Below are 22,298 nucleotides of genomic sequence, written 5' to 3'. Positions count from 1 at the left end.
CACTTCATGCAGTACTTTGTGTTGGTCTTACAAGCCAAGTTCAAATAAAACATACTGAGGTTTGTGGTTGTTGCAAACCAAGCTAGGTAATGATGAAGTGTCCTGATGTTTCCAGCTGACCTTTATCATTTTCCATTTTGTACAGTTTTCACTTTGAAACACTGTAAAAACTCGAATGGAGCGTAAATTAATATATTATTATAAAGCAAAGAATATAAGAAAAATAATTACCCCTCTAAAATCTGCTAAATGGGCAAACTTTGCAAACCATTCAAACATTTCACAACAGGATATTCTTGAGAAACAACGAAATATAAAATACCTTGATCCCTCTAACTTTCAGGAGAAACAAAATCAAGTGGTATGACGGTGACTGTGGCTTCTGGGCTTCATTATACTCTAAATGTGAGTTGCACTTCCTGTCTGTTATGTTTAACAAAATAAAAGCCCAAGAGGAGGCAAAGACCTTTCAAATAAAAAATAAAAAAATTCACTCAAAATTACGGCGCTTGACGTTAAACTCATTCTGGTGGGCCGCTACAGCTGTAGGATGAGGGCCGACCAGAACGGAAAGCAGGGCAGGACCCAGGCCAAGTGACAATCTCTGACCCACAGGAAGGAATCACTGGCACGCAGAGAGGCATGTTCTTGTCAAGGACACGAAGTCTAAATACTCGTTTGACACAATCATGAGAGAATACAAATTAATCACTGACACTTTCCATCGCAGCTGTGTAGACAGGCTACGACACGACAGCAGTATTGAATATGTGTAGGTTGTTGTTATGGCTACCACTCCAAAAAAATTTTTTTTTTAATAATTATTTTAATTCCCATATTTAATTTGGAATTATAAGAAAACTTACTTCTCAACTAAACATGCCTAGAGAAATAATTAAAATGTTTAAAATAACTGGAACCGGAGAAGGAACCAAATGTATCTTTATCTTTACCCCCAGGTAAGGTAGTTAGCATGTTAGCATGTTAGCACGTGAGTTTCTACCAGATTCAATATACAAGCCAAATGGTTGGTTGTTTCTTTCCTACCATAAAAAAACATGTGGAGTTCATCCAACAGTACATGTATGTAGATCAATATTTTGAGAGAAACTTAAGGGATCTACAGGACATTCAAAAACCAGAGACCAAAGTGAGCTTTTTGATAACACTCAAAATTGGTCTGGTGTCAAACTCAATGTGTCAGAGCACCTCCAGTTTGCTATAAAGTTCGGTGGAGGGTCAGACATTTCAAATTCAAATTCAAATATACTTTATTGATCCCGAACGGAAATTAAATAATTCCATCCATTAAATCCCTTACATATGCTTAGAAGTGGATAAAAAGTTAATCAACTTCTAAGCAGAAGGCTGCTGCAGAATTAAAGCTCCTCAATCATTTATTAGGTAAAAGAAAATTCTGAGTCTTATATTTGCTCATGGAAAAATCTTTGAGATTGTATTAGAACAGTACATAACCATGGAGTAATACAAGAGCCCATTACTATCGTGACAATTATGTGCAACTGAAAAATATGCACAACTTCTACAAAGAAATTATGAATTTTATAGTATTGGCTTCAGAAACCAACCCACCACGCCATCTTCTGTTTTACCATGACTCAACCTGAGGCAAACCTTAAAGCCAGCGTCACACGACACTCCTATCATTAGTCAGCATTTGAACAAATGCACGAGAACTGACATCACAAAGTAATGCACGCGTCCAAAATGAGGTGAGAGAAGAGAAAAATTGAATTACTGCTAAAATTTCAATAGACACAAAGCCAAAAAAACAAACAAAAAAAATGGTCACTTTAGTAACTCTTAATTTATTTGGCAAAATTCAAGCATTTGGCTCACCTTCAGTCCAAAATGGCACCGGTGTTGCTTTAATATATCAAACATGCCCTCATTAAACATGCGCCATGGATCCAGTATTCATCCAGAGGATGTACACAATTCAGAGACACGTCAAATTGGATTTATTACACCATGAACACGTCAGATGCACTGAATGAACAGGCTTGTTTCAGCATAAACAGAAGTTATCTCACTAACATTTCATTCTTGTGTTTCGTCATTGAATAGGCAGCAGAGGTTTATGTTTCTCCTTTTTGGTCCCTTTAAGCTCTTAACACTGTGGCTCAAAATGAGATGTAAAACAAAACTAATGCATCATAAAATTTTTGTTTTAGGGAAATAATTTAATTAATAAAATTATACAAAATATGTTCACAGCCATTGTAAGAAACAGAGAAAAAAAAAAAGAGTCAGTCCTGCAAAGTACTATCAAATACTGGAGACCTATAATGGGTGATGTGACACTATGACTGTTTATTTTGCCACAAGTGCTTTGTGCTATTACATGGCATCTCTCCACTTCATGAAGCCAAATAAAACTTTTGTGACATTAAAGGGTAGTAAAAGACAACTTCCAGGGACGTTTTTGAAAAAACATAAAATAAATAAATACAGTGGAGTTTATACACCTTAAAATCCGGCTAATGGTGAAATGCCACAACACAAAAAAATAGAAAAATAAAAAATCAGGAACAAATGGCACCTTGTACAAATATGGCTGGAGTCTGTGTAACTGAAAGCCTTTCTTTCAGCGTCACTGGTGTCTTAAAACAGACCAGGAGTGTCAATTTCTTCAGTTGTTACTTTTTGCTTGTACAAACCCTTTGTAGGCTTAAAATAATCTCTTCAAACTGTACTGCGGTGAACTTTGCAAACCACCGGATGACCTCCGGTTGCCATGACGTGCGCCAACGGCACTGTCTGGCACCTTTCCTTTCAAGCAGTCCGTCGCCGCTCTGAACATCAGCGAGGCTCCGTCGCCCCTGGACGTCCGACACTCTGTCCTTCAGGTTTCACACCACCTCATCAGACTCCAGGCTGTATTCTTCATAAAGCTTGTCCAGAATGGCCAGCTGCTTCTCCATGGCCGGGAGGTACACTCCCAGGTCCCTGTGCATGCTGCTGGTAAAGTCGCTCCTCTGCTCATCCCCTTGTCTCGACACCAAGGCGGCGGTGAAACTCTGATAGGTCGGGGCGGCTCGTAGAGCCAGCTGTTGAGGATAAAAAAAATTTAAAAAAAGCGGTTAGGTGTCACACTTTAAGACGGGGAACCTTTTTGAAACGGGGTGGAGGGGAGTGTTGTTGACGTGTGCACAGAGTTTCAGTACATTTCACTGTACAAAAGAACTCTTCCAAGTTTGCAGTTCCTTCTAAACAATTTTGCAGGGAGGAAAAGATGAAAAGATGAAAAGATGGATGGATGGATGGATGGATGGATGGATGGATGGATGGATGGATGGATGGATGGATGGATGGATGGATGGATGGATGGATGGATGGATGGATGGATGGATGGATGGATGGATGGATGGATGGATGGATGGATGGATGGATGGATGGATGGATGGAAAACTAGTTAATGAACAAAAGAATACTAGAGAGATTATCTTACCAACAAACAGATAAAATTACTGATAATGGAAAGATGGGTGGACAAGAAAGCAGGGTAAAGAGATGAATGGTAGTCAAGGAGTAAACAAAGAGAAGAATTGGCAAATTGACAGATGGATAGACAGTGATGTATGGATGGACAGACACATGGATCTATTTGTGGAAAATGGGTGGATGGACATATGGTCATGTTGTCACAAGATCTACTGACTAGAACCTAGAAAAAGCAGCCAGAATCCACTGTCAGATAGAGAAAACATGACGGGCTCCTTTGACTCTGCATGTCTATTTTTGCCTTACAAGGTCTTAATAAATTTCCTCCTTGTTCTTATCTAAACTCTTGTAAAAGTTTTTTTTTTCTCCATGACAACAAAGAGAAGGATGAAAGACAGATGGATGAAGAGATCCAGACAGAGGACAAAAATGGATGGACTGACAGACGGAAACAAATAATGGGACAGATGGATAATCTTGACAGAGGGACGGACAGCCAAATAAATCATAAAAAAATGAAAGGATAAATGGACGATGGCAAAGCAGATGGGTAGATGATGGACAATGGACAGACATGTAGAACTTTCAGATAATAGGATAGAGCAAAAAGTAAAAGAAAGAAATATATAAACATTTTCTACTCTCTACTTTCTTAGCGTCGCTGATCCAGAAACCTCAGTCACTACTTGATACTTTTTCGGAGTGGGAACCCTCCGTGTGCAAGAAATACTTACAGCAAAAACACCTCGCACCACCCATCCATGGTACTGCCTTAGAGTTTTCCCATAAGCATTGTCTAGGAGAAATAATAATAAAATCAAAAATCAGAAATTAAAGAACACCATAAAACTAACAGCAAACACAGATGCAGTTCTACATATTTGAAGACCTTTGTAGATTTATGCACCACTCACTCAGCGCTGCCTGGATGTCTTTTTCTCCTGCGTTGATCTCCGACAGAAACTCCTTGAGGAACTTGAGGCCTCGTCGGAGCCACAGCAGAGCCTCGGTCGCAGAGTTGCGCACCTGGGCAACGCTCGTCTGCACCTCGTGCAAAACAATGGACTGTAGGGTGGGGAAGCTGTCGGGGTCGGACATCAGCTTCTGCTGAATTTTCTGCAGAGATCAGTGGAAAGGTTATGCTGCCTCACATCTGAAACCAATGTAGTCTATTCTAATTCAATGATTTAACTTATTAAAAAGTGAAGAAACAGTACATTTATTAAACATTAAAATTATTATTTTTTTTTTTTTGTTGCCAGATCACACGTTTATTCACTGAATTATACTGTCGCAATATTTAAAAAGCACATTAAGATCCAATCGACATTTACACCAAAATTTAAAACAGCAAATCTAAACCGTGGCAAGTTGGCGTAAAACAATATTTTACATTTAAAACTGAACATGAACTTACCTTTATATTTCCAACAAAATCCATTTTAACAGGTGCAAAAACGGTGGAGCCCAGTTTGTCTGAGAAGAGAGAGTCCAGAATAGCATCACTGTTGCTTCTGAAGTTTCACTTTTATGGTGCACTGAGTTAGCATGAGTTAATCAAAAAGAATAAAACTGATCGCAAGTTTCCAATGAAGGAGGTAGAAGTTTATAATATGACAGACTTAAAAAAAAAGATAATTCAGACTTTAAAAAAAAAAAAAAAAAGATAAGATCATTTTTAACTTAAGATAAGAAGTTTTAAGATAATTTTTACTACACAGTCTTCTTACTTTTTTCCTCATCTCCAAATAATCAAAGAGCATATAAAGATTGCAGTGAGAACTGAGGTGGCTGCTTGCAATACATAATTACATTCAGACTCAAGTGGAGTTTGAATAATATGAATAAGTTCTCCCTACATTGTGCGAACAAAGATATATTGTTGTGAGTTATGAGGCTCACTCAGCACATGGATTTATTAAGATGATGGCAAATGGACCGGACTCCATAGAGACTTTCCTGTCTTGTTGTCCACTTTAAAACATCTGTGCACAGAACTTCTCCCAGTTAATTTGGAGGATGATTCAGAATAAAAGTTGAATTTAAAAGCTTGAATTTGCCTTCTGCTTTGTTGCCGAGCAGAAAGCATATGTACTTATTTGCATACAGACAGATTACTTGCTGTATGCTTCCAAAATTATAATAAACTATCACATGTGGCGACAAATGAAGACATCGTAACTCAAGTTTGATTACAGCCGAAATGAATGAGAGGCATGGAAGCAGAGAATGAATCTGAGACAAGTGGCATGCAGACGTAACAAGAGCAGAATGGGAGAAGAAGTATTTTCTTATGAAAGTGACCAAAAAAAAATGCAGATGGGTAAAATGTCAAAAAGGAGCAGGAGGGAGAGCAACATGAGAAGCGACTGTAAGTGACCATCCTACCTAATACGGGCACTATTGCATAGCATGAGTCCAAAAACTCTTGTGAAGGAATACCATTGTCGTCATCCAGTCTCATATCACTAAATCTAGAAAACAAAAATGAAAAAAAAAAAAAGATTCAAAGAGGACAATATATTAAATGCAAGTTTTCTATTTTTATTTACTCAACTCAGGACAGAAAAAGTAAAGAAGGTACAAACATCCACAAAGAAACACGACACGGAATAAAGTCTGGCAAAACCTGAGGACCACTTAGCTTCTTTGGCTACAAATAAACATATTTTGATTTTTTTTTTAATTGACAGAAGAGATAATAAACACACTAGTACCAGCTCTCTCTTAATCTAGCGATTAACAGAGAGCATAATATGTTACGTATTTTCAGACAGAAAAAATAAACTCTTCAAAACCCAGAAATGAGAGGAGAGCCTCTCTATCGTGTGATAAAGAGAGACTGCAATAATAAAATACTTAATTATAACTTTATTTATACTATCTAATACTACCTAATTGAAGCATATTAAAAGAAACTATGTGCAGATTAATTAAGTTCAGTAGCTAAATAGCTTATGTTGTTTGGTTCTAATACTTGTGGAACAGGAACGAGAGACGATCCCTCAGTACGCTCATGCTGTACCCTGAGACTCCTGAGAGACGGGACTTTCCTGAGCGACGTTTTCGTACCTGTGACTCATTGTGTTGAAGAAAGTGTCCACCTGCTCTGTGTCCGACTCCGACGACTCGCTCGGGGTCTTGAATTGATCTTGGCTCTCTTCTTGGTCAAAAACGGCTTCCCGCTGGCACTCGAGCGCGACGCTGCTCTTTTCTCCTATTTCGCCGTCGTGCTTTTCGCTCTGGTCCACTTTGCGCAGTTCTTGATCACGTTCCTCTTGATCACATATTTTCTCAGACTCTCCTCCTGATGGCTGGTTGTAGTGCTCAATCTCAGCGGCCTCCTGGGTAATGTGTGCAACAGGAAGGACTTGCTTGCTATGAACGACTGACGACTCAAAGTCTGCGTCGCACAAAACAGGATACATGCAAATGGGATGTTATTGGAAGAAGTTCATTACTCTTAACATTTTACTGTATTGTGACAACAGTGCATACTTGTAAAGCCAACTGAGATGTGACTCAATTTCACATTTTACCTATAGCTTAGTTATAGCAAAGCTTTTCTTGTAAAAGCTTTAACATTTTCCAGGCTAATTCTTAAAATAGCTTGGAAACAAACAAACAAACAAAAGAAGTGCTTCCAATAATTTCCTTCCTCTTATTAACATACAAAGACCCTGTATGTGAAAAGGAAACATCTGTGGAATGCAAAGAAGATTTTCATATCAGGAAACCTCTGTGGGTGTGAAGTAGATAGGAAACCTGACTGACCTGATGGGGGAGGAGGATGATCTCCTCTGTCTGGCTCATCTGGTCCTTCGGCTCCGGAGTCGAGGCTCTGGTTGCCATGTGAACTTACTCCTCCAGAGGGTTCGGTCAAATCTTTCCACCTAGAATGCACAACAAGATATGGTATTTAGAAAACATCTGGAAAACTTTTTTTTTTTTTTTTTGCAAAATCATAATCTTAGTTAACAGGAACTAGAAATAAAAATTGCTTGTTAATAAGCAACCTAAAACATAAAGATCAGATTTAGACTGACTTTTTTAACGGTCCAATGTGACTCATTAGACGAAAAAAAGAGAGAGCAAAATTACATAAAAGCAACAAAACAAACAAAAAAAAAAACCTACTTTTCTCCAAGGTTTAGATTTAAATGATTGGCATGTTTAATCTGTTGGGGGAAACAAAGTACAGAGTTTAAAATAACTCCAGGTCTCGAAAACAGGATAGGATTGTTATTATTGTACCAGTATCAGGTTGAACTGGTAAACTGGAGAGTCTAAAAGGGAAACGTACCTTCTGGGGTTTAATCGCCGCGACTGGAGGAGTTCCTGGCGGACTGTGCGTTCCTAAATCTGTCGTAAAAGTACGGTTTGCTATCTGCATGCACTCCTCCAGAGTTTTAAGGAATGTGGTGCATGTTGACTTCACCATGGTTCCAGTGTCTATTCCAGCCTGAAACAACAGACAAGTCAACAACGTTAGCACAAAGCCCGCGGTGATACCGCGGCGCTGTTTGGTGACGCAAAATATACACACATAAGTACTTGTGATAACATGTACTCCTTGTTTCCCTGATAAGTGAGTGAGAGAGCACAGAGGCTCGATTAATTGCAGCTGAAGTGTGCGCTACAGCCGTTTCACACGAACTGACGGCTTCTCTAATTTCGTCGGCTCAACCAAACATTACCTCCACTGCTTCTCCCAGCTCATCATTCTCCTTGATTTTGTTGACTTGCTGCAGAAGAAGGTCACAGTACAACCTGAGCTCTGACATCTTTGTTCTTAATGCCTCCGTGTTCTCCTGAAGCTCTGTTGCAGTGGAAAAAGTAGAAGAAAGAAACAGTGTTTCAAAAAGGGAGTTTTCACGTTGGAGTTTCTCAGCGTGTATGAATTCTGTTTACCTGCCACAGTGAAATACAAACAAGAACTCTTCACAATCTGTTATGAGTTAAAGGAATGGTTCTTCTTCATATACATATATATATATATATATATATATATATATTTTTTTTTTTTTTTTTTTTTTTTGCTTCCAAGAAGCAAAGACTCCCACAAAGCTTTAGAAAGGATCCTGAAAATCCCTTGCTTTTACGACAAACAGATTTGGATTTTTTAAAATGCTCCTGGCCACAAAAAACATAATCATTCTGTATTGCATCTTGTATCTGTTTGTGCTTCCACACCTTTTTCCCTCTTGGTTCTGTTGTCGGTGAGGCAGGCTTTGGCTGTGCCCAGAGCCACCAGCCATTTCTGCCTCTCCGCTGCGTTGATGGCTCTCAGGTAAAAGTACTGCTCTCCTGGTATGATCAGGTCAAGACGTGTGGGGTCGGAGGAATGAACTGAAACATGCATCGAGAACAACATTTAGTACTACAACTAAATCAGCAGCTGCAATGTGGAGGGGAAAAGCGAGCTTCGTTGACCTTGGATTTCACAAACTGAAATCTTAATGCTGCCTTTGCAACCTTTCCACGCATCTTCTTGAGAGTCGTAGTACGACAAAGTTCCTCCGTCGAGAACAAACCAGCGAGGCTGCCAGCCTAAAAACAGACACAACAGTTCCTGTTTTATTCATGTCATGTGAATGTAAGCATAACAAAATGCTACAGGGCTTGATCAATTTGCTTGGAGTTATTTACGTTGAGTTAGCAACAACTAATCAGTTGCCAAATCAGATTAGAATGACAGATGGGGTGGAAAGTAGTCCAACTTGCTTTGCTACTATTTAAATGTTTATAAAACAAGAAAAACTCGGTGAACAGCTCACGTGGCAAGGTAGTAACAATAATCATTTTAACACCGACTAATAAAGTCCGAAATTTAAACGATGAATGTAGCTAACGTTAGCTTGTCGATCTCAAACTCAATTCAAGTGAGCTTCTGACGTGCTGTGCCGCTAGCTGCCTTCAAACAAGCTCTAAGTTTAAAAACATGTCCTAAATATAACATGAACTCACCGCTGATGTAATTGGTCCACTTATACAGCATACCTTCCATTGTTTAATAACGTCTTTTTACCGTTCATTACTTGTTTATGACAAGATGTGTGGCACAGCTGATTGCAGCGACTCCATTGGGCCCAGAATGTGAATTGCGGAGCCATGTCCTTGGGTTTCCATTTAAACTACGTCAACAATAGTACGTAAACGTCTTCGTGAATACAAGTCTAACCAATCATGAAAGACGCTGCCATGTAATGCGTGGATCGTAAAGATTGGCGTTTAACATCACCAATGGAAACAGAGGAAACTACCAATAGGCGGGGCTATAAATTTTCAACCAATAGTAGTGAAAGGGGGCTGACAGCCAAACTGTGGCTACGTTGCGTAACAGTCAGCCGGTGAAAAACTCGGGTAGAAGTGATAACTTGGCGGCGAAGGAGGAGTTAACGTGTACACCAGCATAAATTGACCAAAAGCGACCTGCTAACATTTTTTTGTCGGCACCTGAACAACTATTGATACCTCTAGCTTGACAACGTACTGTACAAACCAAGCAGTCTTCTATGGCCCAAAACAAGAACACTATATAACTCAGTTTTAGAAATGTATGTTTTCTTTGATTATTTTAAATTTGAATTATTTTGAATATATTTCTTTGACGGATAAATTAATGATGACCATGCTAACCAAAACATCCAGTCCTTGACTTCTGAAATGTTACATGCAATTTAAAACTTAATTCTTAGTAAAATTATCAGCAAATTGTCTTCTCTTTGTCTATCCCTAAAACACTTTATTGAGAATTCAGTCAAACAATTACAATAAATGTATTCAAAGAAAATGAGAGAAATTTAAAAACACTGATCAGCTAAATACTCTATGGTCAGTGGCGATTGTTGCATGAATATCCTGGGTGATTCTGCCAGAAAAAAAGGCAGGGCAGAAACCATGTAATCTAATCTCACTACCCTCAGGGAAACTGGGGAAGCCAACTTCTTGAAGACTTGATATGAACAAAAGCAACTGAAAATGTGTTCAGGGTACAACTCTTTTTTTTTTTTTTTTATCCGGTGCATGTGTTTACTTTCTCATGCATTCCACCTTGGGCATTTTATACCCCATGTAAAAAAAAAAACTGTCACTGTGCATTTTGCACAATACATGTGCAAAATGACTGATAAATTATATTTCTTATATTTTCAAATGCTTTATTTAATAAAAAGAATAAATGAGAGTGGACTTAATGTATGTGTAAATCCAGTTTAAAATGTTTAGAACTCAAAAATAGTTTTTAGGGATGAATTTGCACCGTCTTTACCCCACCTCATGCACCGTTTCAATGGCGTACCGACCACATTCACCCAGAGGAGCAATTGCCTCGCCAGCTGACAAATGATGCGCACCCTTCTGCAGAAGTTTGGCTGCCACGTAAGGGATTTTAGCAGTTAAAGCTTTTTAATTTAAAGTTTTCCTCTAGCCTATTTGTGTATATTTTGCGAAAGCTTTAACAATTGTCTTCAAACATGATGCTGTTTACTCTTTGTTCCTTATTGCCATCACTGTTTGTTTTTGTAACTGGAGGAAAACTCCCAGAAGCCGATGTGAAAATTGAGGTGATACACAAACCTTTCATGTGTCACCGAAAATCAAAGTATGGAGACATGCTTCTTGTTCATTACGAGGGATTCCTGGAGAGCAATGGCACTATGTTCCATTCCAGGTAAAAGATGCTAATATTCGGTATTTCCTGCTGTATTACTGCACTAGGTTCAGATGAAATTACTCAGATTTGTGAAATCTGATTAGCTATTCAGATGTACAGATTCATGGAAATAATATGCCACAGTCTATTGAAAACGCAGAGATTTATTCAGCTGTTATCAAGTTTCTGTGTTCTTGACCTTAAACTCTTGTTGATCATTTGAACCTTGGCAGCCGCAAACATGGGGACACAAATCCAGTCTGGTTCACTCTTGGGATCCGAGAGGTGCTTAAAGGTTGGGACAAGGGTCTGCAGAATATGTGTGCTGGAGAGCGCAGGAAGCTGACTGTCCCTCCATCACTGGCATACGGAAAGGAAGGTCAAGGTATTACAGATTCAGTGCAAAAAAAAAAATCATTATACACATCTTCTTGAAAAGATATTCATAACCGTCTTCCAAACTAATACCCAGTGTGTTTTATTGGTATTTGACAGACACAAAGGTATATAATTTGGAAGTGGCAAGAAAATGATAGGTGATCTGCCATTGTTTTTCTAGTTGTAACTCAGAAAAATGTTGTGGGCATCTGTATTTACATTTCTACCCGTTAAAATCCAGTGCAACCAGCTGCCTTCAGAAGTCGCTTAGCTAATAAATCATCTCTGCGTAACCTAATCTCAGTATAGTTCCTGCTTTTCTGCAAGGGACTCAGAGGGTTTATTAGAGAACATTCATTGGCGAACAAACGGCATGGAGACTGAGGGTTAGGTTACGAAACAATATCTGAAACTTTTTACATCTCATGCAGTACTATCTAATGTATCACCTGAAACAGAGTATGGCACAGCTGCAAACCTAACAAGACACCTGCCTAAACAGGCCTAAACAGGCAAACAACCAGGTGTTCATAGAAGCTGCCATGAAGTCCACTGCAACTCTGGAAGACATGCGGCAATCCACTGCACAGGTGGATAAAGCTTTTGACAGGACAAGCATTAGCTGTAGACTTACGAGGCACCAAGAAAGCCATTGTAGAGAGAAAGGCATTGGAGGATCTATATTATACTTTTGGTTTACATGTAAAACACTTTGTTTGGTAGAACTGCATTAACACTCTGAACAAACCTTTCCGTAGGTGGTAGCATCATCATGCTTTTCTTCAATAGAAGTAGGTTAGCTGGTCAGAAGGTAAGCTAAGGTAGTTTCATTTATCAGCACATTTTCAGCAACAAGGCAATTCAAAGTGCTTGATGGAAAGATAGATAGTATATAGTTTGTCGCATCAAATTACAATAAAACACATGGAGGTGTTTGGCTGTACTGTTACAATATATGAAAAATTAAAGGAGTAGATGTTTCTGCCTGAGCAAAAACCTTGTTTGTTTACAGGTAAAATTCCTCCGAGCAGCACCCTGATATTTGACATCGAGCTCATGGAGATCCAGAACGGTCCCAGGTCCCACGAGACTTTCCGGGACATGGATCTCAACGACGACTGGAAACTCTCCAGGCAGGAGGTGTGCCTTTTTGACTGTCCCTTTCTTTGTCGAGACCAAACGACGTTGTTGGGAAACTATCTTCTAATTTCTTTTCGTATTTTCAGGTGAAGCATTTCTTGAAGAAGGAATTTGAGAAACACGGTTACTCGCCCAATGACACACATCATGAAGTGATGGTTGAGGACATCTTCAAAAATGAGGATGAGGACAAAGACGGCTTTATATCAGTGAGGGAATTCACCTCCATACATGATGAACTCTGAATCATGGATTCAACTTTTAGTTTATTTTTTTTGTAGATCATCTTTGAAACTTTCATAATTTTAAAACTACATTTGACCATTATTGTCAGATGTTTTGTTTCATGTTTTTACCTAGAAGTTTTATGTTTTATATTCATTTGTACATTTCATAACTTATTTCCCCTTGGACACACATATATAAGTGTCATCGTTCTTGTTGCTTTAAGATGATTAAACAATTTTTTATGAGATAAACTACTTTTTTCAATGATTTTTTAGTAACTTGTCCCAGTCTGTAATGATGCAGGATAACTGGTCTCTTCCACGCATATCTGCCACTAGAGGGCACTCTTGCCTTTTATGCTTACAAATTGCTTTCATCTTTTTAAATCCTCCCCAACAGTAAAAAATGCACAATCCATGCTCCCCCACAGTAGCTGACTGACCTATATATGTTTTCATCAAATTGAGAGTAAAGTCACGTAAAGCATCACTTGTTATCGGAACCATATATTATGCATGTTGGAGTGCTGGGAGTTGAAGACGTTTGAAATTTTATTTGGTTTCAATCTCCATGTTAAAGATTATGTTTTCTCATGTGTTCCTTTGATGCATTTCGATTTAAACTACCACAAAATGCATATTTGAACCGCTTGCAAAATAAAGACTTTCGACATTTATCGACTGATGCGCCTACATCTTTATGAACATGGCACCAGAGCCTGGAGGTGTAGCGGAAAGGCACAGGATCCAACCTGCTTGAGGTTCATGAAAACAGAGGTATGCAACTTTTATATATTTGTTAGAACTATCCATATGTGATGGCAGTATAATATGAAGTAGATAATCTTTGAAAAGATATGGCTCCTCTGTCTTCTCCCCACGCACATGCTGTCATCTCAATAAATACACCGCCTGATCAGGAACAACCAATCAAAACCTGAAGGAGGGTCTTGCTTTCACTCTTTCACCTTCCTCTCTGCTACACTACAGCTGGGTCACAATGACAGGACCTGCCAAAGACGCTCAGCCTAGTTCCACCGATCACACTGCATAAACAATGTTCCTGTAGCATTAAGTTGTTTTCCACTTGTAACGCATTTAGCAGCACATACACTAGCACAATTGACTGCTCAAAGACACTCCTCCCGGCTCTGATTATTGTTTGTGACTTGCTGCAGTGCTGACCGCCTGCATGTCATGCTGCACTGAGGTGATAATTCATGCAAAAGGATCCTTGACCATGTATTAGTGCATATACTGTTTTTCTGTTTAAAATAAAATCTTTTTAAATTGCTTTTAATGTGATATCATTTTCAGAAAACTGAATTTTTGGGGTTTTCATTAGCTGCAAGTCAATCAACAAATTGAACGAAAATATAAAATGCATCGCTGTATATGTAATGGATATACCTGAGTTTCATTTCATATTGAAATGCCTTTGTATCCATTGCCTTCTAATTATGTATTGAATGATGGCATATCATTATCAAAGTGGTTCACAGGCTTGCTCCTGACCCCAAGCTCGCGGCAGCTCTCGTTGTGGCTCCAAAGCAACTGCAGAGTGTAAATAACATGGCCACTAAGCAGAGGGAGCTTAACATGTGGAGTAAATGTGACTTACGGCTCGAGGCTCAGTCAGGGGACTAGTAAACCCAGCAACAAGAAGCAGACTGTTTTGTTTCTCGGATCAAAGGAGCCATTGAAGCATGGTGCTGCTAACAGCGTCGCTCCAGTCGTCCTCTTTTTTCTTTTTACCCAGATTATTTTAAACATGGAAGGCTTTGGCTGATCATTAGCTGGATACAGCTGAATAAGAAATCTGATTTTGCAAATACAAACCAACTCGAGGAGTTGGGGCATGATGCAATGGAGGAGAGAGAGGGCGCAATCTATTTTAAAGCCACAATGGTGATTCAGCTATCAACTTATTTCTTAAGCAAGAAAATACCAACTTCTGCATTTAGAAAAATGACTTCCCTATTTTCATGTAGGCTGGTTTTTTTCTACTCATTAAGTTAAATATAGAGATATGAGGAAATGACATATCTTTTTTTTGTTTTTGCAATACTACAGATCTAAAAAAAAACAAAAAAAAATCCCCGATGACAGCTGACGTGCATGGGCAACACTCAGTCTCAGCGTTCAGATAGAGAGGTGCCTTTAACTAGCAGGGCAAGATGTGTCTGTGCTGCACCTCCCTCACAAAGAGCACTACTGTTTATTTTTATTCCTCCTTTTCCTCGTTCCTACAGTTTATTTGACTTCTGGGAAAATTCAACCCTTCTCACCACATGCGTGCAGGTAGAGCTGGATCAGTGGGAAAATAAAGCAGGAAGTTAAAAAAAAATGGCAAACACACTGGATTTTGTTCATGGTCCTAAAAAAAATATCCCACAGGAGTTGAAATCTAGTTGAAACACATCTTCAACTCGTCAGTCTACTTCGAACTCAGGTTTTATATTCTTTAATAAAACATCATTTCATAAATTACATTTGAATTGCAACTGTCACAAAAATACATTTTGATAAAATGGATCTGTAGAAAGGATTCAACAATCACATTAAACCAAGTGATAAAGGAACATGCTTGGCACGGGGGCCGCTTTGGGCCCTACTGTGGTGGTTGTTGTGGTCATCGTCGAGCAATGTTACTGGCTTAAAATAAAAAGAAATAATAAAAAAAACACTACTTTACTCGAAGAAATCCCCAGTAATAGTCTGCACACTCAAACTTTGCAACACTACCAACCAAAATGTGAACATAGGAGTTTGGCACACATGCCGCACCCTTCAAAGAGACACAATGTCATCCAATCCGCACAAATGATGGATCCTGAAACCGTCGGACTTCTTCTGATTTGTCATTTCTGTTTTGACCCTTCTGCAGGTACATCAACAAGCATTTCCAAGAACTTGTATATATAAACTATGGAGCACAAACATCTTTACAAAATAAATCTTTACACTTGATGCAAAAAAAAAAAAAAAGTGCTTTATGAATGTCTTGTTTTTTTGTTTTGTTTTGTTTTTGTCTTTAAGTACACGAGTTAAGTCTGACTATCTACATCGTATCATTCCAGTGTTCCCACAAAAATGCAGGTGAGCATAAATTTGGCTGACCTGCAAGGTTCAGATTAAACAGCACCAGGCCTCCTTCAATTTGGACCCACACTAGTCCTACAGCATCCTCTGTACCCTTCACCTCCACCCTTGGTAAAGATGTTAATGAGCCTCAAAATAACTTTGCTTTGAAAAATCCTACCTTTAATTTGAGTAGACTTACTCAGCCAAGTCTGCCATCTATTTTACTACCCCAAACTGTTACTATAAAATAAATGTCACCTAATCATTTCTGAAACCGAGACATAAAAGGCTGGATGTGGATCCAAGTCTCGTCACAGTGAGGCAGAGAAAGAAACCGACTCTTAAGGAAGAGGAAGAGCTGTTGTGAAGAATGTAGAAATCAGGGGAGCCAATAAATGTGGTTCTGGTGGTTCTGGGAAGAATAGTTAAGTCTTAATAGAGAGATTCGTTTATTTTAAGACGTCTTTAAAAGGAGTTCTGGGCAATAAGTGTGGAGGGTGCTGTATATCACATGGTGCTTTCATCCTGACTGATCTACACCAGGTAGCAACAGCCTTTAAGTTATAAACAGAGGGAACAAATAACGTAAAAAAAAAAAAAAAAAAAAAAATTGAAAATACATAACTATGTTGCCTCGTAAAAAAAAAAAAAAAATGGTGCTCTTAGCTGAGTTTGCAAACCCCAAACTTACGGGAACAACAAAATCAACTAAATCCATCATGCAAATAAAATTAAAAGAAAATAAAAATACAAAGTGTTTCATATGCGGTTTGTTCGCAAACATTTCAGAGTATCACTTAAATACAGTTGGCTTGACTTTCCTCTTTGACAGAATAAATAATTGTTCATCGCCTCCAGTTCCTCAAAATAAGACATCTTCATGTTCAATCATGAGCTGCACCACCAGTTTCTGCTGCCTCATGTCGTTCAGGGTTGTCAAAGCGTTCTGCTCCGGAGGCTGCATGAGAGTCGGGCCGAAGACAATCCCCAGGTTCTCTGCGTTCATTAGGTTGTACTTTTCGAATGTTGTTACCCTGGAAGATGCATCAAAACGACAGAGAGATTTTAGTGTTGAAAGGTTTCATTTCGGGGTTGATTCTCCTCAGACTGGCGTCTTTTCAGCATTTCCAATACCATTACCATACAAGTAGACTTTCAATTTGAGTAACATGTTTTTTTAATACATATTTTTCAATGAACCATAGACAAATTACCATGCATAAAGCAGCAAAAAGGCCATATCTTTTACCTCCAAAATTATTTGTACCCATTGCAAATAGAGAGTCAGTGAGAATATTTTAAATTCTATACCTAATTCAAAAGTGTTTGTGCTGCTCTAAAGCATCCTACTTAACCAGATTAATTGGGAACAGGATTGATTTTTTCTTTTTCTTTTTTTAGCAGCTCAGCAAGTAAACACAGCAGCTCTCTGCAGCTGGTATGAGGAAACCTTTGGCTAAAAAGCAGCTGTGCATTGTGGATTGCTCACAGCTCAGGCTTCGCTAAAACAGGCTCTGTTTTAGCGTGACGGTGACCCAAAGCACACAGCTAATGTGGGGAATAAATAGTGAGCCAACAGAAATATGAACTATTTCAAGTGGAACAGCAAAGCAAGTATATTGTGGTCGATAATCTGTGAAGGGAGCTAAACATCAGGATGATGTTACATTCAGAAAGGTATGGCTGTATGGCAATGGCATGGCAATCATTTGTTAAAATTGTAATAAAAATAAAATATATATTTTTTTTAAATAAAATTGTATTCTTATTATATTATCTCATGGGGGATCGATGATGTGGCGTTTCCAATCAGACAGCAATTTCTTTGTTCACAAAAAAAAACAACCTTTTAGGACCTTTTTGAGCTCAACTGCACATACCATCGCTAACCTCTAAATGTGAACAAGCATAATTTTGACAAACAGCATGCAATGCAAAAGCAAGATGTATGTAAATAAAATGTGTGTATACAAGTTAAGCTTACAGCGGGAAATGTCTCTCAGGCAAATTGTGGCGTTGCAGTGATTACAGATGTAACTGTTTTAATACACGAGCTAACCTTTTGAGGTGAGCCATCAGGTAACGTAAGGTTTCATAGTGCGCCGGGGGAAGCTGCAGCAATCCTTCATGTATCGCCTCCAGTCTGGATTCGGCATTTGGAAGTTCTGCAGGAGCCAAACGATAAGTATATCAAAGCGCCGTCAGGCAACACCGGCACAGTAACGGCATGGAAATACCACGGAGAGGATCTCTTACTTGCAGCTTGAATAAATTTGGAGTACAAGTCAAATGTAATGACTGGAATGGGAAGGTCTCTCAAGTAGAGCTTCAAAGCACCAGCAATTATGTTGATGTCTGCATAGGCACTGGCACTGATATCCGCCTTCTCACCATCTGTTGTCAAGAGGCAAACAGTGCATGCAGGGGGATCAAAGGCTGAATTTGGGACAAACGAAAAGTGAATGTTCTTGTTTAAACCGCGCAATACCAGAAAGCGTTACTTTGTGCAGAACTGCCGCTGAACACGCCTCTTATTTTAAAGTGAAAACCCCGAGACATAAAATATTACAGTTCCCGAGGCAAAGACATTCACGAGCAACAAACCTCGGTCAAAAGCGAGTCGAACGTCCTCAATGTGCTCCGAGAAACCAGACACTCTGTACAGACCCTCAGATTTCATACCTGCAAGAGACGATTTATAGATGGATCTCAGTGTCAGAAAATATCGTTGCAACACAAGGATCATTGGGGTTTATTTTTATTTCAAGTAAGTACATTTACATTTTTTTAGTGCTTTTTGGAGAAAAAATAAATAAAAAAAATAATCGACAAAATAACAGAGTAGACAGAAAGATAAAATATGTACAATTTGGATTTCAAACAAAATGGCAGACTAAACAGACCCTTTTTTCAAGTTCACTTCTTGAAAAACATGAATGAAAGAGATCCCTAGCATAGAGTGAAGGTGATTACAACTGCAAAAACGTTAATACCTTTAGTTTTTAGCACTTATTCAGTTAATCTTATAAACCTGGTGGTGACGTAAGGCCAAAGATGATCAGAAATCTCTGAAGCATCCCACTGCAAAACCTCCTACTATATTCTTTATTGTACATGGATCCACTGCAAAAGAGTGCTTACAGCTGTGCCATAGCAGCACCTGGACAATTCATCTTTAATGACAGCAGCCATAGCAGATATGACTTAATCTCAAAATACGGTGTGAGGAAAGCACAAAAAAGGGAATATTTACATCCAAGAATAAAACTTCATCCTTAGAAATGACCAAAATTATTTTAAATTAGATGTGCAACATGATTACTTCTCAATGTTACATGAGAAGCAAACATATTCTGAGATGTACCAAATTTATTTACAGTCAACATTTATTGTTGGCAGTTTAATATCATCTCAATGATATGAGAAAATAAAAAAAAAAAGGCTGAAGTTTGATTTGACAAGTACTTTTGGAAAAAAGAAGAAAATATGTGCCAAGAGCTGAAACAGAAACATCTGGTCAACATTTTAATATCTTAGAGTCACTTCTAGAGACACCGGAGAGCCTCTAGATTTTAGAAGTTCAGCTATTAAAGGACAGTTAAGAAAGATATGTACACATGCTAAAAGCAGCTTAATGTAAAGTAAATTTTTACAAAGAGGATAAATAACAGCATTTTTAAATGGTGGTCAAATAAGTTCTGGATCACGGCTCATAGGGTTTTTAAGAGTTGTCTTGGCACATACCTCTGAGTTCGATCTCTCGAATGCACATATCCACCACCATGGGTCTTGTGGTGTTGTGAGCTTTGACAAGGGTGGTGAGATCACAGCTGTACACTTTCTTAATCCTGCGCAGGTCCGGCTGGCAGTCACTGGGAACCAGTTTGGAGCACTGTTTGTGTACATTCAGGCCACAATCTAGCAGAGGAGAGAAAAAAAAAACGAGAGAAACGCAAAGAGAAGGAGGGAGAGAGAGAGAGACAGAGATAAGCCTCTAGCAGATAGCACAATCTTTGCACTGAGCTTAAAGACAGCAGTTTGAAAAGCTTTCCCAGAGCCAGTGATAAACTGCGCTGTCAGACATCGCAGCTGCAGCTAAGCTGTCCCAGTATGCTGCGCCAAAGGTAGATAATAGCGGATATAACAGCATGGCGGGGGTGTTCTTGTTGTAGTTTTAGTCACATTGAGCCTTTTAGACAGCTGAGAGCGAGAGAGCCACGGCTGCTCGAGTTACAGAAGGTAAAAGATGGGTGTTCGCCTAAAATCGCTCGTCACAAGAAGTCTCAGATGGGTCCCTGCTGGATTTCTAACCGCAGAAAGACTGAGGGAGGAGAAAAGAAACAAAAAATAAAGGCTGGTCAGAGTGTGAGAGAGAAGAAAGAAGTTTCTCCAGTTTCCCACCACACATGAGGTGTCTGATGATGCTCGTGTTTGCTTCAGGCTTATCAGCGTGGAAAGTATTGCAACAACAAACGATCTGTTGGGTAGAGGGCAACCAAGGCCACCAGTGTAGTTTAAAAATAGTGTCCTGGCAATGAAGAAATCCCATGACCTCTGACAATCCATTATCTCCAATATAAAACCAATCACTTGGTTCTGCCACTATATTTAAAATAAGATGAGAAACCTGCATTTTTTTTCTTTTTTTGCTAGTTGAGAAATTGAAAGCTTGCAAGCCTTAGTAGCTTTTTTAACCTTTAACAGATGCGTCAAAAACGGTTTCCTCGTTATCTTCATGGAAATCACAGGGCAACAATGTAGCAAAAGTGACCTAGTACACATATATTCTGTGATTTCTGTGTATCAGTGGCATCAGAACACACTATGCTTTATGAAGAGATACAAGTTTGAGGCTGAATATCATGATAAGGCATTTTCTTTTTTTTTTTTTTTTTTTCCAAGCTTCCTGACAAATCATACATACAGTTCAGTTTGTGGAAAATATCACAATTTAATATGGTAGAAAGAACATAAACATTATAAATTCAGAATTTCAACAGAGAAATCAAAAACAAGTTATGCATCATTAAAAAAAAAAAGATGCTGAAATGGAAAAGTTGCACAGGAGTAGCTATGCTGTGTAAAAACAAAATATTATCGTAAAAAGTATTAAATCTGGTTCACAGTCACCATTTCTGTCCTTGCACATGTCAGTTTTCTTTGTTGATTTAGATGAACACTTTAAATCCCACTAAATGTTCACTGAATCTCTTTTTGTTGCTTTTTACCGTGTTGTTTAAATGCTACTAATACTGGTTCTTTCAAGACTGAGTTACTCAGTGATCTTTATTATAATGGGCAACAATGTCTAACAATAATTTGCTTTCTTTTTCTAGTGAGTAAGTTAAAGAGAGGGCTAGAGTCAGAGAAATAATGACCAAGTCTAAATAAGAGCAAATATCACGAGTAGCAGAACTAATAAGAGCAACTCTCTTCAGTGCTGAAGTCGCTGCTGAAGGAAAATGCTCAAAGTTACTAATCTTTATCAGTGATGTGTTTAAAATAAAGTCAGATAAAGCATAGAAATGTAAGAAGTGCTCAAAATGAAAACTACTTTTTAAACTCATCTAACAAACAATCAGGCTGCAACAGGGAGGAAGACAAAACAGAAAATGAGTGCAATATGGAGTACAGAGTTGATCTGTTTTGTTCTTTTGACTTCCTGTATGTCCAACAGGCAGAATGTGGAAATCTTAGCAATAATATCAAAATGTTAATGTAAGGCTCTATAATGTCTACAGAAGACGCGCTGAGGTTGTTGTTTTATCTAAAGACAGTTTATGAATGTGAACTAATAATTTTGTCTCTTTTAGGAGTAAAACTGTTTTGCCAGTTTCTTCTCTGCTGAGCAGCAAGTAAGTAAATACCACTTATCTCTGGACAGCTAGAAAAAATATATTTTAAATGTTCAATGATATTCCCATTATAGTCCTAAAAGAGAGAATGTTGAATTGCCCCAAAAGAATCAGTTTTGTTCAGACAGGTGCATCATAAAAGAAACTATGCAAAAAAGGCTACGAAAAGCTATTAAAAATTATAAATGACACATCCAAGAGAGGCCAGTGTTTCCTACAGATAAAACAATCAGTAATCCCACATTCACGTGTCTCAACGTTACGCAGCTTGAATGCTGCAGAATATATTTACCTGAGCAACGGACACCCTGGGCAATGAGGCCCCACATGAAGTTGGCACAGTACTCGCACCAGTGTGGCCCACGGAAGGTGTGTACCTGTGGTCAGAAATTTCATTATGTTACTCAGTGACCAGTTTAAACTGGGGGCCTTCCTCTCTGACATGGTAGACTGTCAACCCAAAACCACACCGGATGGAACCCCTCACTGAATGGG

The 22,298-nt window shown here is 38.7% G+C and overlaps 3 protein-coding genes across 3 annotated transcripts in view; 1 reads left to right on the top strand and 2 right to left on the bottom strand.

Moving 5' to 3' along the window:
- Window positions 1-1,809: 1,809 nt before the first annotated feature.
- plekha8 (pleckstrin homology domain containing A8) lies at window positions 1,810-9,587 on the bottom strand. Its single transcript, XM_014994422.2, has 13 exons — window positions 9,433-9,587; window positions 8,899-9,015; window positions 8,659-8,814; window positions 8,163-8,284; window positions 7,769-7,927; window positions 7,603-7,643; window positions 7,240-7,358; window positions 6,538-6,868; window positions 5,854-5,939; window positions 4,883-4,941; window positions 4,380-4,581; window positions 4,200-4,261; window positions 1,810-3,071 (listed from the first exon to the last, which is right to left on the bottom strand). Exons 1-13 carry the CDS (start codon window positions 9,470-9,472, stop codon window positions 2,874-2,876), a joined length of 1,692 nt encoding a protein of 563 aa, XP_014849908.2. The 5' UTR covers window positions 9,473-9,587; the 3' UTR covers window positions 1,810-2,873.
- Window positions 9,588-10,803: 1,216 nt separating this feature from the next.
- On the top strand, window positions 10,804-13,541 carry fkbp14 (FKBP prolyl isomerase 14). Its single transcript, XM_014994421.2, has 4 exons — window positions 10,804-11,137; window positions 11,353-11,504; window positions 12,510-12,637; window positions 12,724-13,541. The coding sequence occupies exons 1-4, from the start codon at window positions 10,941-10,943 to the stop codon at window positions 12,880-12,882; spliced, it is 636 nt and encodes a 211-aa protein (XP_014849907.1). The 5' UTR covers window positions 10,804-10,940; the 3' UTR covers window positions 12,883-13,541.
- A 1,771-nt stretch (window positions 13,542-15,312) lies between these two features.
- Window positions 15,313-22,298, bottom strand: part of chn2 (chimerin 2) — a 39,354-nt gene continuing 32,368 nt past the window's right edge. The window contains exons 8-13 of the mRNA XM_014994420.2: window positions 22,096-22,180; window positions 19,693-19,866; window positions 18,553-18,630; window positions 18,205-18,342; window positions 18,008-18,113; window positions 15,313-16,982 (exon numbers count right to left, since the gene is read on the bottom strand). Of these exons, the coding sequence (XP_014849906.2) occupies window positions 16,811-16,982; window positions 18,008-18,113; window positions 18,205-18,342; window positions 18,553-18,630; window positions 19,693-19,866; window positions 22,096-22,180 (753 nt within the window). The 3' untranslated portion in view covers window positions 15,313-16,810. The remainder of the gene's footprint in view (window positions 16,983-18,007; window positions 18,114-18,204; window positions 18,343-18,552; window positions 18,631-19,692; window positions 19,867-22,095; window positions 22,181-22,298) is intronic.

This window comes from Poecilia mexicana, unplaced genomic scaffold (genome assembly GCF_051168715.1).
Source record: "Poecilia mexicana isolate PSO_F unplaced genomic scaffold, ASM5116871v1 scaffold_16, whole genome shotgun sequence".
In the NCBI taxonomy this organism is placed as follows: Eukaryota; Metazoa; Chordata; class Actinopteri; order Cyprinodontiformes; family Poeciliidae; genus Poecilia; species Poecilia mexicana.
This window is presented reverse-complemented; position numbering and strand designations above follow the sequence as displayed.